Genomic DNA, 13,954 nt, shown 5'->3' with positions numbered 1-13,954 from the left:
ACCCTTCAAAGCCCAACTCAGTTCCCTTCTCCTCCCTGAGGCCTTCTCTAGCTGTCCCAAGCCCTGGGAACTGTTCTTTCCTCTGAATCTTTATAGATCTTTAATTTATTTTATTTATGTAATCTTTTATTGACTATGTCACTTATCGATAACTTGCATTGGCTGTATTTTTAAAAAAGTTTTACATTTTATCCAGTTTCTGTGACTACACCATACATACACAAGGACAAGTACTGGATCTTTTATCTATACAAAGATCTAACATATATACTGATAGATGTTATTTATACCAGATCACTGTATCTATATCTTTTTGCTCTTTAGAGTCTAGGGCACATTCAGTCACATTATCCTCAATAAATATTTACCAATGATGATGTTAGAAACTAGAGCTCAGAACAATAGCGGCTGATGTCATGTGCAAAAATGAATAACTTCCTTTTGGGGCATTTTTCTAAAGGGAACATTAATAAATTTTAGCAAGAAATTGTTCACATGGTTTCAGATACAGAGTCCAAACTCCAATCCTGTGAAATTCCTCTTTCCTCTTAAATCCTATTTTTGTTCATAAATCTATGGGTAAATTTCTTGTTATCAAAATAATAGTGTCTCAAACAGCAAGATTTCTGAGTACATGTAATGACACTGAAAATACCTGCAAATAAATGCTGTTTCCTCCGTACATTTTGCCTCGCATTCTTCTATGCTACTTGCTGAAAGCGGCTTCCTGGTGAAGGTAAACAGTGAAGCCCCCTGGGTTGTTACATAGTCATCCAGGATGTCTCCGTGACCTACCAATGGAAGACAAAAGTGGGACAATTAACAGCATTAACCAACACCATTATTTAATTATCATGACTTAGTCATCTATTTGCTTTGCATCAACCAAATAGAACTTGGAAGCAGGATGCGTGGCTCTGAATAAAAATGTGTAGTCACGAAAGCAGTCCGTTAATAGACTGCAGTATATTAAAAGATCAGCTGGATTGTTAGATGAATAGATTAAAACTATTTAACAGCTTCCATGTTACTACGTTAATGGGGATGAAACCTTAAGAATAAATTTGTTCCATCTGCTATTGATTGCCATGTCACATCAGAACAATAAGAGACCACCAGTGTGACCAATACTGATGTTGACTTGTTCATCCTCGGGTATATAGAGAACTTGGAGCTATTCTGGGATTCCTGACAGTATAAGTTTTTGTTGTGACCTTGTCACTTAAACCGATGTGATAAGCATTCTCTGAATGGTTCTACTTTGAGATAAAAAAAATTTGAGTGAGTTGATTATTTTGAGAATAAATAAGACCTGAATTAAGTCTCAAATGCAATACAAGGTCGTTTTCATACTGGGCTCAGGACAGTGACACCTCACTATTAATAAAGGAGAATTCATTTTGTCCATGATGATGACAGGTGTCTGGCTTCTCTGAGGAAGTTGTAAAAAAGCAGAGCCTGGGACAAATACCTGCCTTGAGTTTTCTGTGAGATAAAATCTGAGGCAAAGGATCTGTCTGAAAGTTGCTGTGTCCTGTGGCCGAGGAGCCACAGTCAGGTTCCCACTGCAAGGCTACAAAGAGAGTCCCCTGGGCTGAGGCACCATGTGGCTCCTGAGCTAGCTTTGACAGCTCTGTTCCAAGCCAGGAGATGTCAACCTCCATCCTTTGGGTATGGAATACAAGTGGTTTTCCTAGGATGAGAGGTTAATAAAATGAAGACAGCCAAGTTTCCTAAAGTTTGTCCAAATGGGATTAGGCAACATGGCAACCTTGGCCTCTTTGACGGAAGAGGTGGGAACCAAAGCCAGATTGACCAGGCTGAAGAGCAGCTTAGGAGAGGCAGTGGGAAGACAAGTCTTTTCAGAAGGCTGGCTGTGAAAGGACCGTTTTCAGGAGGGCATATGTGGTCACGATTTCTTTTTTAAAGATGAGACATTCGAGAGCGTGTTTGGTTACTGATGAAAATTATCCAGTGGGAAGGATCATTAAGCGCCAGATCCTCATTCTCAGAAAGGCCATCTCTGCCCACCTGAAAACACACACATTGCATAGGGGGGATGCCCTCTAGCAGATTAGGACAAAGCCATCTTCTGGAGTCCACCCTCCACTACCTCTGCTCCTTCATCCTTCCTCAATTCAAGATACTCCAAAGTGGGAGGGTGGATACTGAACAAGAAGTTGGCCGATGCAGTTGAAATTTAATACATCAAAAAGTACTTGATTAATGTTTCCAAAGATCATAGAGAAATCAATATTTTAGACCCATAGCCATGTCTTCATTCTGCATTTTCTCCCAATTTGAGATCTCATTTCCACGAAGAGTTGGGATTTGGTACATTCTATGGATCAGGATGTGATTTAAAAAACAACGTAAAAACTCTATAAAGTGCATCCTATAAAGAGTTAAATTAAACTTTTCAAAGAGTTCTTAGAAAGTGGAGCAAGCTGGTGTATCAGTGGTACCAAAACAAGAAAATTTCCATTATATCACCCTTTAATTGTTACCTTTAATTATGTTACGTTGTTATGTTTCATAGCATACAGCTCCTGAGACCCACCTTTGGAGCAGATAGCCCAAACAAATATCCCAAAAGAGAATAATTTTTTTCTTTTTTTGCTTGAAAAGTTTTCCCCCCAAATTTTCTTTTATTCATCTCCAGGGCTTATATAGTAATGGGGTATAATACAGTTTATTTATTGACCAAGAAATATTAAACAAATCTTTTTAGTACGAAAAGTATTTTTATATTCTAGGCCAAATGTATAGAGATATATATATCTCAAAGTAAGTGTATTTTATTGATAATGTGGTAGTGGTGTTTTTATAACGGTAGCATGTATATGTGCATGCATTCTTGTGTGTTTGAAAGAAAAGCATTAGTGGTTGGGGAAATACAAACTGCTTATCCATTTCCCACTGAGAAGAGGATATTTTTCCTCTCGCCAGTCATTTCAGCCACTGGAAAGATGAAACACTTCCACGGAAAAAAAAGATTAAATACCTTCCTTTCAAAAGGAGCTTAGGAAAGACTTTTCTCCCCTAGGTTGATGAAGACACGTGTTAATCTTGTTACAGAGAAGTTCATTCTGACACTTGGGTGTGACCCACCGAATCAGCCCGCACTGTTCCAGGTCCTGGTTTCCACGGGCTAAAACAGAGTATGCGCACCTGCACCCGCATACACAACCATTTCCCACAGAAATCTCTTCGTACAATCTTCTTCTCTGTGTTTTCTTTGATATTTCTTGGAATGGTTCCACTAAAGTCGAATGTATTTGACTCTAATTTAATGCACAACTGTAAAATTTTATCTAGCAATTCATAAATTGAATTACAAGTATCTATACACATTTATATGAATAACTACTAGCGTAATGGATGATTCCATTTATACGAAATGTCCAAAATAGGCCAATCAGAAACGGAAGGTAGATTAGTGATTGCCAGGGGTAGGGCAGGGCATGGGACGGTGGGAGCTGGGGGTGACAGCTAAGGGGGTGGAGTTTCTTTTTTGGGGTAATGAAAATGTTCTAAAATATATTGTGGTGATGGTTGCCTAACTCTGAATATACTGAAAACCACTGGATTTTATGCTTTCAATGGGTGAACTGCATTGTACGTGAATTATATCTCAATAAAGCTGTCAAAAAAAAAAAAAAGAACTATAAGGTCCTGCTTAGAATATTTTAAAGAAGGTTTAAACAAAGTCAAAAAAAAAGAAGAAGAACACCAGATTCCTTCTTGGAAAGCCCTGGTTTAAACCCTGGTTTCTTCACTTCCTGGATTTGGGAGTTTGGTCAGTAGGCAAACAGCATGATTTTCGTAAGTATGGATTTCCTCCTCTATAAAATAGGGATGCCCTATCCTACCTATTACACCGCTGAATAAGCTGTTATTATTAAAGGACAACATGCATATGTATAAAAATGTGCCTGACCTAGCTCAAGCACGAAGTGAATATTTGTTGAATTATTTTTGCATACATCACTTGGTAAATTGATGCCTGTGGTTTCTCCAGGCATAAGAAACAAACCTGTATGTATGGAAGTCCTTACTTAAGCCATAACCATCAGGGAACCAGTGAACACAACTCAAGACCAGTCAGAGAATGTAGTCAAGGACAGACTTCATTGTTCTCATTTCAAAGAGAGGAACATACAACACCTTAATAAAAACGCTCTAAATTAACCAAACGGAGAACCAGGGAAAAAGACTAACAACTTTTTGGACTGTTAAGCATATGAGATATTTTTTCAACTAAAATGACCATCACTTGGGCTCCATTTTTTTGGATTTAAAAAGCCATTCATTATTTTCTCTCCAGTACTCGCAGGGAAATTAAACTTATTTCTTGAATTGCTTAATCTTATATTTAGATTTTGAATTGGGAATCTCATGAACCAAAAGCTGAATTAAACTAGTTGCCCAATAAAGCCATTATGTCTCTATTTTGAATACATCACTAGGAAAAAAATTCTTGATTAAGGGGAAAAAAAAACTTTGTCTTACCTGACTTCAGAAATAAAAGCAGTAGAAAGACCACTTCTTGATGTTCCATTTTGGAACTGGCCAGCGGTGTCCAGAAAACAGCGTGTCCCAATCCTGAGATGTTATTGACTTACATGAAAGGAAATGCATCCACAAACAAGATAATCACATATAGTTAATTATTCTCCTAGAAGCCCATTGCCACCGTGCTCTGAGGGTTCAAACATTACCTTGACTGAAGGATCTTACAAAATGTTTGAGAGCAGAATTTGCAATAGATGCTGGGAAGTGGTGAAACCAGTGCCCGCCCCCTCGGCTGCCTCATGCTGCCTTTTTTTCTCCTTATTCCTCACCTTACTCCCAGTCCATCATCTTTCCAACTTAGCCATTTTCTTCTCTCTTCTTTCATTCCCTTTCTTTTCGGTGAAAAAAAAAAAAGTCACAATAATAGCTCTCATTTGCTGTGAACTTTCGTATGCCAGACGGTCTGCTAAGTGGTGCATACACATAGTTTCATTCAACCTTGGAAACAAGCAATATTCATCATCCCCATTTTACATGAGGGGACTCAAGCTAAGAAAGTTTAACTTTCCCAACTTTACTTAGCTAACAACTGGTGGAGTTAATAAATGTAAGCTAAGGCATCCCCACATCCTAGCAGTGTAGAAATTACAAAATAAATTAAAATATTTTATTATTATCAACATTTCTTTATGCCTGGTGGACTCACGTGTTTTCCATGATTGCAAATTATGTTATAAAAATATCGATCTTTTCCCCAAAACGAATTCACAGTGCATTAGATTGCCATCCTCATGAAATAAAGCAAGAGTGGTAAAATTAAGTTTACAGAGTCTCTCTCGGTTTCATTGCTGAGTCTGTACTTTTCCCTGGCTTAAGGCTAGAAAGGCCAGGTAGTACATGCTTTAGAAACGCTATTTCAGTGTTTGAAAGTCTATTAATAGTGAAATCGACTCTATTTTAAATGTGAAATAAGAACAAGAAATACTCCTCTCACCAGCTACAAACTTCTTTCTATAAATTATCTAGCAAAGTGTAAAGGAGGGCATCACACCGTCTTGGGGGATTTCCCGCAGAATCCCCTAGGACTGAAGGACAGTCATGCATCACCTAATGACGAGGATATGTTCTGAGAAGTACGTCTTTAGGCGATTTTGTCATTATACGAGCATCACGGAGAGTACTTACACAAATCCAGATGGTATAGCCTATTACACACCTAGGCTATATGGTATTAATCTTGTGGGACCACCATCATATATGCAGTCCATCATTGACCGGAACATCATTATGTGGTACAACGTTCTGTACCATGCAGAATTCTCAAGAATAAAACGTGCCGGAGAACAAGAAGGTGGCACTATTGTGAGGGGCAGGGATGAGCTAGTCACATTTCCTAATTTTCTACTTTATTTTCGCTTTCTTCTCTCCGCAAACTCTTCTGCCTCACTCTACCCTCTCCCTCTCTGCTAGTGGCCCAGTTTATCAAAGGAGACACAAGGAGCAAGCAAGTTGAGAAATCAGCATTGGGCAGAGCTTTTTTCTTAAAGTATCTGAAATGTCTCTTAGGGGGATTATGTTGGTGTGTTTGAGAAAGTACTTCAGGTGAAAAACAGACTGTACCAATATACAATGTTTCCAGTATGCATTTATTTCCATTTAAAATAGTTTAGTACTGCTTCATGGATAAGGCACCTGAGGAAGAAAATTATCAGAAATTCTATAGTCACATAACTTTCCTTGTCCTGTTTTATTCTTTTATTTGGGTGGTGGTTGTATGCCTTTTGCCCCTTTTCCTCCTGGAAGCTTCTAGAATGCATTTGATTCTACCAATGTTATTCTGTAAATCAGGTTGGCCTCCTGTGGCCTCCTGAGTACATTTTTCACCACCTTCATAATATGTCGGCATCATGGGAGCACTGATAAATCATAAAGCAGAGTTTTGCTCTTCTGCCACCAGATATCGTAGTGCGTAAAGAGAAGAGCAAAGAGGAGTGCATTGCCCAGGGGCAGACAGAGACAGGTGGGTGCATAGAGACTCCCATATGGCACGGCGCCACATGGTTTAGCTTCATAGGCACACAAAGCAATGGACTATTCTAGATCGCATGTAGGAACCCCACACTTATCTCTTAGAGGGATGCTGGATCATAGTTTTGCTCAAAACTGTAAAGACAATTCAAAATGAGTCTTCTTCTACTTGAGAGAATGGCAGAAACTGAGGAAAGAAATAAAGAAAGACCATCTTTGTACACTAATAGCAGGTTGAATACATTCTGAGATGTGTATCCTTTTTGAGTTCAATTCCTTAAGTATTGATCAACCACCTACTGTGTGTTAGATTTTTTTAGGATTATACAAAAGATCCAAGTTACAGTCTGTGCCCTCCCACAGCCTCCACCTAAAAGAACTCCAGGAAATTTTTTTATCTAAGATTTCTGGAGACTGCTGCTGTACTTGCAGCCAGAGACAAGGACATCAAAATAAGGTGGAAGATGAGGGGCTGGCCTGGTGGCGTAGTGGTTGGCTTTGCGCACTCTGCTCCCGTGGCCTGGGGTTCGCCGGTTTGGCTCCTGGGCGCGGATCTGCACACTGCTCATCAAGCCATGATGAGGCAGCATCCCCACACAGAAGAACTAGAATGACTTACAGCTAGAATACACAGCTATGTACTGGGGCTTTGGGAAAAAAAAAAAAAAAACAGGAAGATTGGCAACAGATGTTAACTCTGGGCCAATCTTCCTCACCAAAAAAAAAAAAAAAAAGATGGAAGATGAATCTAATTTCTTAGCTCTGCCTAGCAGGAGGCCTGCAACCAAGATTCACTCACGTTCCCTTAAGAAAGGAAAACTTAGCTAGTTCCTCCCCTCCACCCCAGGCATTTAAATGGTGAATTTCTTGCAAGCACCTTACAAGAAAAGTCATGAACATAAGGTAAGTTAACCTCACCAGGAAAGTGAAGTAGAACGCCTCCTTCAGTCTCGCCTGCACCCACCTTTCCTAAAGTGGAAGTTATGGGCAAGTCACAACTTCCCAGGTGACATGCTTTCACACTGCCTGGACTTTGCACCTGCTGATCTGACATTTTCATCTGTCACCTTTCTGCACCAACTTTCCACCTTCCTCCAGCCCCAGTGGAGCTCCTCCCTGCCCAGGCTCTGCGGTCTAGGGACTGTGATTCTAAGACAGCTCATTTCCTTACCAGGAGCATCTCTGAATAGCCCCAGTAAGACCATCTCCTTTCAAAAGGAAAACAGCAAAAAAGAAATAATGAATTTATTAAGGGCTTAAAAAAAGCACGCCTTCATTGTGGAGCAAGGGTTCCTTAGCACGTTTATTTTTGCCCTCATGTCAATTTGCAGATTGCTTTCACTGTGTTAGTTTATCAGGGCGTATCACCTGGGACATGGCTCTCATGAATCTAAAAGTGGCTTTCTTTTCTTCACTCGACCTTTTTCTCAGGTCTGTTAGCCTTTGTTCCTCGGTTTCTGGGACCATGGAATGAGATCCTTATCAGCCTGAGCTCCTGTAAAGAGATAGCAGGCTGCCCAGTTAGCACAGAAGTTAAAATGTAACCCGCTCAGAGCACTTTCCGAGTAAGACCTGACTAAGTCAGCAGTCAGCAAGCTGTATTTTCTTCACTGAGCTGTGCTTGCGGAAATCGAGATGTTTATTCATCTTTGAAAAAAAATAGTCTTCACTGGATATTTCCTCATCACTCTTGTTAGATGCTTGAGCAAAACAGTAGCAGAGAAAAGGACAGTAACTCCTGGGTGATTTACCAGCCTCCCCTGATGGCACGCAGACTCCCCAGAGACCCAGCGAGCTGATTTCTGCTCGGAGGTCTAGATTCCCTACAGAAAAACAGAGAGAAACCAAATCATCCTTTCCATCTCTAAAATTCATTATTCTCTAAGCTAATTAAGACCAAAAAAAAAAATCACAGTATTTGAGAGAGACAAGACATCTAGAAAATGTTAAAATCTTTTAAGAAATAAATGAGTACAGATAAAAACTGGTGAAATCTGAGAAAGGTCTGCAGACTAGTTCCTTACGTTGTACCAATAGCAACTCCCCAGTATTGATAACAAAATATAATCAGTAAGGGGCTGGCCCCGTGGCCGAGTGGTTACGTTCGCACGCTCCGCTGCAGGAGGCCCAGTGTTTCGTTGGTTCGAATCCTGGGCTTGAACATGGCACTGCTCATCAAACTACGCTGAAGCAGTGTCCCACATGCCACAACTAGAAGGACCCACAACGAAGAATACACAACTATGTACCGGGGGGTTTTGGGGAGAAAAAGGAGAAAAAATAAAATCTAAAAACAAACAAACACAAACAAAAATCATGTAAGATGTTCCCTTTGGGGGAGGCTGGTTGACAGGTGATGGGTATGCCATACTTCTGGGTATTATTTTTGTAATTCCTTGTTATAAAATTATTTTTGTAATTTTGTGTTTCTAGTTATTTCAAAATAAAAAGTAAAAATACATGTCTTTTGTATATGTATATATTTGTATATATGCATATATTCGTATATATTTTATGTATGTCTATATTCGGATATGTGTGTCTATATTTGGATATATACGTATATATTTAATGTATACGTGTATGTACATGTTTAAATGCTTCCATAATATTGCAGAACTTCCAAAGTACAGTAACTTGTCCAAGCAGAGTCTAAAGTAATAGAATTTCTAAATTGGGGTGTGGAACTCAGGATGTGACTGACGTCTGTGAGCGCAGGGGAAGTGTGAGCTGGGTGGGAGAGGTCCCCTCCTCCACCTCCACCTCTCCCCCAGGCCAGACAGTCACTAAGGCCTGACTGCCACCTGTGCAGCAGCAGCTCCTGCCCATGAGCCTGAATCTAGAGGCTGGAGGCGTCCGGGCCAGCTGTGGCATTCCCAGTGCTCTGGGGAGACCCACCATCTCTGCACACAGGTAAAACCCCAGCTGAAGAGAGGTCCCCACATCACCCCTGGACCTCACGTAGTGACCCCTCCCTCCTCTCTTACCCAGTCCAACAGCTCTACAGTCCAGCGGAGGCGTCGGAAAGTCCCTGAGTGATGCGTTGAGGGGGAGGGGAAGGTGTCAAAGAGGGTGAGCCTGGCTGTGAGCTCCAGGAGATGTGGTTGCAGGGTCTACAGTGTGTTTAGCACTATGCTGAGGGCAGGGCCAACAAGAGGAAATAACGCTTCATCCCCACCCTCAGGGAGTTTGTGTCCTAATGGGGGTGGGGGCAATGCGGGTCTGTAAGTTGGATTGTAACGAGAGTGGCGAGTGCTGAGAATGGATGTCCCAGCTGAGACTTAGAAGACAGGAGGGATGAGAAAGGAGGAGAAGTATGTTCCGAGCAGAAGGAATAAGTGTGCAAAGTTCCAGAGGCAAGAGGTCCAGGCAGTTGAAAGTAATTTAGGCTGAAATGGGGAAGTGGTGGAGAAGCCGTGGGACCCAATGCTGCTGGCCTCTTAGGCTGCATCGAGGGGTTTGGACTTCAACCAAAGACCAGCAGGGACCATTGAAGGATTTTTAAATGCAAGAGTGGCACTATCCTTTTGTCTGCAGTGTGATGAGGGGATCATAAAATGCACGGTCATAGGAGGTGAGAGAGGAGGGGATTATGAAAGAGGGCAGCGGAGAAAGAAAAAAGGGACTAGATTAGAGAGACGGTTGGAAGGTAGAATTGACAGGAGTTTGTGAGTGATTGAATTTGGGGATGAAATCAAGATGATACCCGCATTTCCATCTTGGAGATTTGGTAGATAGTGGTATCATTTGGTAGATAGGGAATAAGATGAGTTTATTTGGAGACATGTTATGTAGGGAACTTGTGAAAGTCCAAGTGGAAATTTCCAGAAGGCAATTGGTTATTTGGGGCTAGAGCAGGCATTGGCAATCTAAAACCCATGGGGCAGCATTCTGATGCTGTATGTAAAGTTATATGGGCAAACAGCCACACCAATTCATTGACTATTGGCTACGGTTGCATTTGCGCAACAACAGCCAAGTTGAGCGGATGTGACAGTGGATGGTATGTTGGCCAGGGAGCCTATAACATATTTACGATCTGGCCCTTCGCAGAAAAAGTTTGCCAATTCCTGGTCTAGGGCCCGGAAAAGAGGTGTGGGCTGGAGGTGTAGAATCAGTTGTCAGCAGGTATGCGGTATGGAAACAAGGGGAGTGGATGAGATCACCTTGAGAGAAGAAAAGAGCACCTGGATAGAACCCTAAGCAATGTGAGTGCTCGCGGGAAAGAAGTCCTTCCAGGTTATGGGGAAGAGTTAGTTAGCTGAGAAGAGACGTGACAGTGCGTATTCACCGAAGCCAAGGGAAGTGAGAATTATTTTAAAGGTGGGAGCAGTCAACAGTGCCAAATACTTATGAGAACTCAAGTGAGATGGACCCTGCGCGTCCAGCAGGCAAGAACAAATGAGGTCACGACACCTTGTGAATCCAGCTCTCAATGGCCCAGGCTCCCCACAAAGTCTACTCTGCCCGCCATTACCATCAAACAGATACAAACCCCAGGAAAAGAGCATTTTTCTTAAATAAATTCCTGACCCACTTCTGTCCCACTCTTTCCTTGATATTTTTGGCTGTGTATTCCTCGACTGACTCTTTGTACAACAATGATTTTGTAACATCATGTTCTTTGAGGCAACAGAAAAATAGTTCATTGATTCTCTTTCATTTTATTATTGATAGATTATAAAAGTTTCTTTCAGCTTCATCGCTCATTATTGATAATAAAAGATAAATTATCAGGATTGTTGTCAAGTTTCAGAAAAATCTCCATCAAACTATTTTTACGTATGAGCTGTAAGATTTGGAATAATTCCTACAGACTGTCTTCTAGCTTTGTACTTTCAAATCCACATATCATATCACATTACTGTGATCTACATCCAGGTGACCCAATCCACAGTCCGGCACATTCTTGTCGCACCATGAGGTAAGTCAGCAGCGTGGATGTTAGGAATATTCTGGAAGCCATTCTAGACTGGGTCAGCCAGCAGTAACTTACACAGAAGTGACTCCACACCATAAAAATACATCCCACTGAACCCAAACGGAATGAACCCCAACGCAATTCACCTTTGTTGAATCTCAAAAATTCTCACACCGGCTCCAAAGCCACTTAACACAAAGAGATGGAGGGAAAGTCAGGGTGGAAAGAAACAGAGATTTTAACCAATTATGGCTAAATTTTACAAAAGCATATGACCACATGAATACGCTGCTAGGGCCCTTCCAGACAGGCCTGTTGAAGTTATCTATTGCTGTGGGATGAATCACCCCAAAACATGGCGACATAAAAGAAGAACAATTATTTTATCTCATAATTCTGGAGGCTGACTGGGCTTGACCAGGTGGTTCTCCCAATTGGGGTCTCTCTGAGGTTGCAGCCAGATGGTGGCTAGGGCTGGAATCATCTCAAAGGCTCCCTCACTCACACGTCTCATGCTTAATCCTGCCTGTCACTGGGACCTCAGCTGAGCCTATGGAGCAGGACACCCAGAGCCTCTCCACGCATCCTGGGCTTCCTGGCAGCATGGTAGCTGGGTTCCAAGAGAATCGGGCAGAAGTTAGATCTCCTTTATGACCTAGCCTGGAAAAGTCACAAGCATCACCCCCACCATAGTCACAGGCCTGCCTAGATTCAATGGGAGGAGTGTTGACCTCACACTGTAAGAAGAGCAAATGTGATGGGCAGTCCTATTGCCACCATCTTAGAAAACACCATCTGCCACGGGGCCCATGGCAGTAAGGGGCCCTGCAGCTTAAGCTTTATTAATTTCACTGTAAGTCTGTATCTGTTTACTTATGTTCCATAAGTCAGCCCTTTTTATAGCTTATCAACTGTGCTCCCCTAAGACTCCTCACTCTGCCACCTTGACACAGATCAAATCCTTGGAGTTTGCCCAGAGAGCTTCAAACACATCTGTTTCTACTGAAGGTCAAGCCAGAGACCACAACTGCCACTACTAGTGATGCCAAACACCCCCCATCACTGTCTTTGCTAGATAAAGGGACTTGTTTATTTATTCCGAGTGTCCCCAGGGAATAAGCTCCAATCAGTCATTGTGCCCAGAAAGGGAGGCTTTTGCTAATTGAGAGGAGACCCCACTCCATTATGTTCAATCAGGAGACGTAACAATGCAAAGTTGCCTGGGGATCCAGAGGGTTGCAATCTTGCATTGTCATAAACGTGCAATCCTTCCTTCAAAAAGCATACCAAAGTACATGCTTTTGGCACCGTGGTGTCAGGGCTGGAATGGATTCCTGGTGTTAGCCCCATATTCTGTCTCCAACCTGACATCATGGTGTTGGGGCAGACCTCTGCATGTAAAGTCCTTTTTCCACGCAAGGTCCATTCTGTTCCAGGAAGCCTGCATGGCTTCCCACAAAGTGGTCAGCCCTTTATATCTCTGAACTTCAACAGGCATTAGAGTGTTGACATGCCAGTATTTCTCTCCCGGCAGCTCTTCTGTCCCCGGGTCAATCAGAGGAGGTGGAGAGAGGGTCAGGACGGTCCTCCTGCAGATCCTATTGGGGCCACTCCGACTCCACTCATCAGCACTGTCTGAGCTCCGGTTCCTACTCAACCAAAATGTGCCTTGACAAAGAGAAAGACTGAAAAGTGCTCACGGACCTGAGCCATGAGGGGTCAGCAGAGCGGTGGGAGAAGCCAGGCCACAGAGGATGAGTCGGGGGAGATAAAATGGAAGCAACACTTCCAGATAGCTCTTTCGGGAAACGCGGCCATGATGAAGGCGAGAGGGAAGACAGAACAGGAGCTGACGGGAGCTGTGGGGTGAAGGCCACATCTCAGAGCTAACAGGAGAGCACCAGTGGCTGATGAGAAGACGGGAGAAGGAGGCACCGACTGCGAGATCCCAGAGGAGGTTGGGAGCCCAGCGCGAGAGGAAGGAGAATCCTGATCCAGTGACCAGGAGTTTTTTCCCAAGGCAGGAAACTGAGAGAATTTCCTTCAGGATTCTATTTCCTCCCCAAAGTAGCTGTGTTTATCTTCAGCACAAGGGGCGCAGGTTGAGGAAGGAGATGAAGGAAATAGAGAAGTTTTGAACCAGTCCACGAGGAGACCCACAAAGAGAAGAGAGAGGAACACCAGGGGCCGGCTCCCCAAAGATGCAGCCTGGACTCTAGAGCCTGGCAGCCCGTCCGGCCTCTCAGGAGGATGAATTGCCCCCTGGATTGATCCTGTTTTCATGGGCGCCCTATCCCAGTGGACAGGCCAATTATTTGGCTTCCAGCACCTCGTCCCTGCCCAAAGTTATGCCAATGAAACTGCCAGAGCCAGGTTCCCATCCAAACATCTGGATCTCACGTGACTGCTTTTGACCACCCCATTGCAATTTACATCTGGGAAGAAGGAACAGCAGCAAGAACAATAATACTAGTTACACTTGATTGACTC

The 13,954-nt window shown here is 42.6% G+C and overlaps 1 protein-coding gene across 2 annotated transcripts in view; it reads right to left on the bottom strand.

Moving 5' to 3' along the window:
* The window catches only part of PLG (plasminogen), a 46,876-nt gene extending 40,799 nt beyond the window's left edge, over nt 1–6,077 (bottom strand). Inside the window, exons 1-2 of one of the 2 annotated variants that reach the window (XM_070602838.1) lie at nt 4,513–6,077; nt 656–791 (exon numbers count right to left, since the gene is read on the bottom strand). In XM_070602838.1, coding sequence (XP_070458939.1) covers nt 656–791; nt 4,513–4,561 — 185 coding nt within the window. In that variant the 5' untranslated portion in view covers nt 4,562–6,077. The remainder of the gene's footprint in view (nt 1–655; nt 792–4,512) is intronic. The other variant, XM_070602840.1, reaches the window with a different exon arrangement.
* Nucleotides 6,078–13,954: the final 7,877 nt, after the last annotated feature.

The sequence above is a fragment of the Equus przewalskii genome, chromosome 32 (genome assembly GCF_037783145.1).
Source record: "Equus przewalskii isolate Varuska chromosome 32, EquPr2, whole genome shotgun sequence".
In the NCBI taxonomy this organism is placed as follows: Eukaryota; Metazoa; Chordata; class Mammalia; order Perissodactyla; family Equidae; genus Equus; species Equus przewalskii.
Note: the sequence above shows the minus strand (reverse complement) of the source record. Positions and strands in the feature narration are given on the sequence as shown.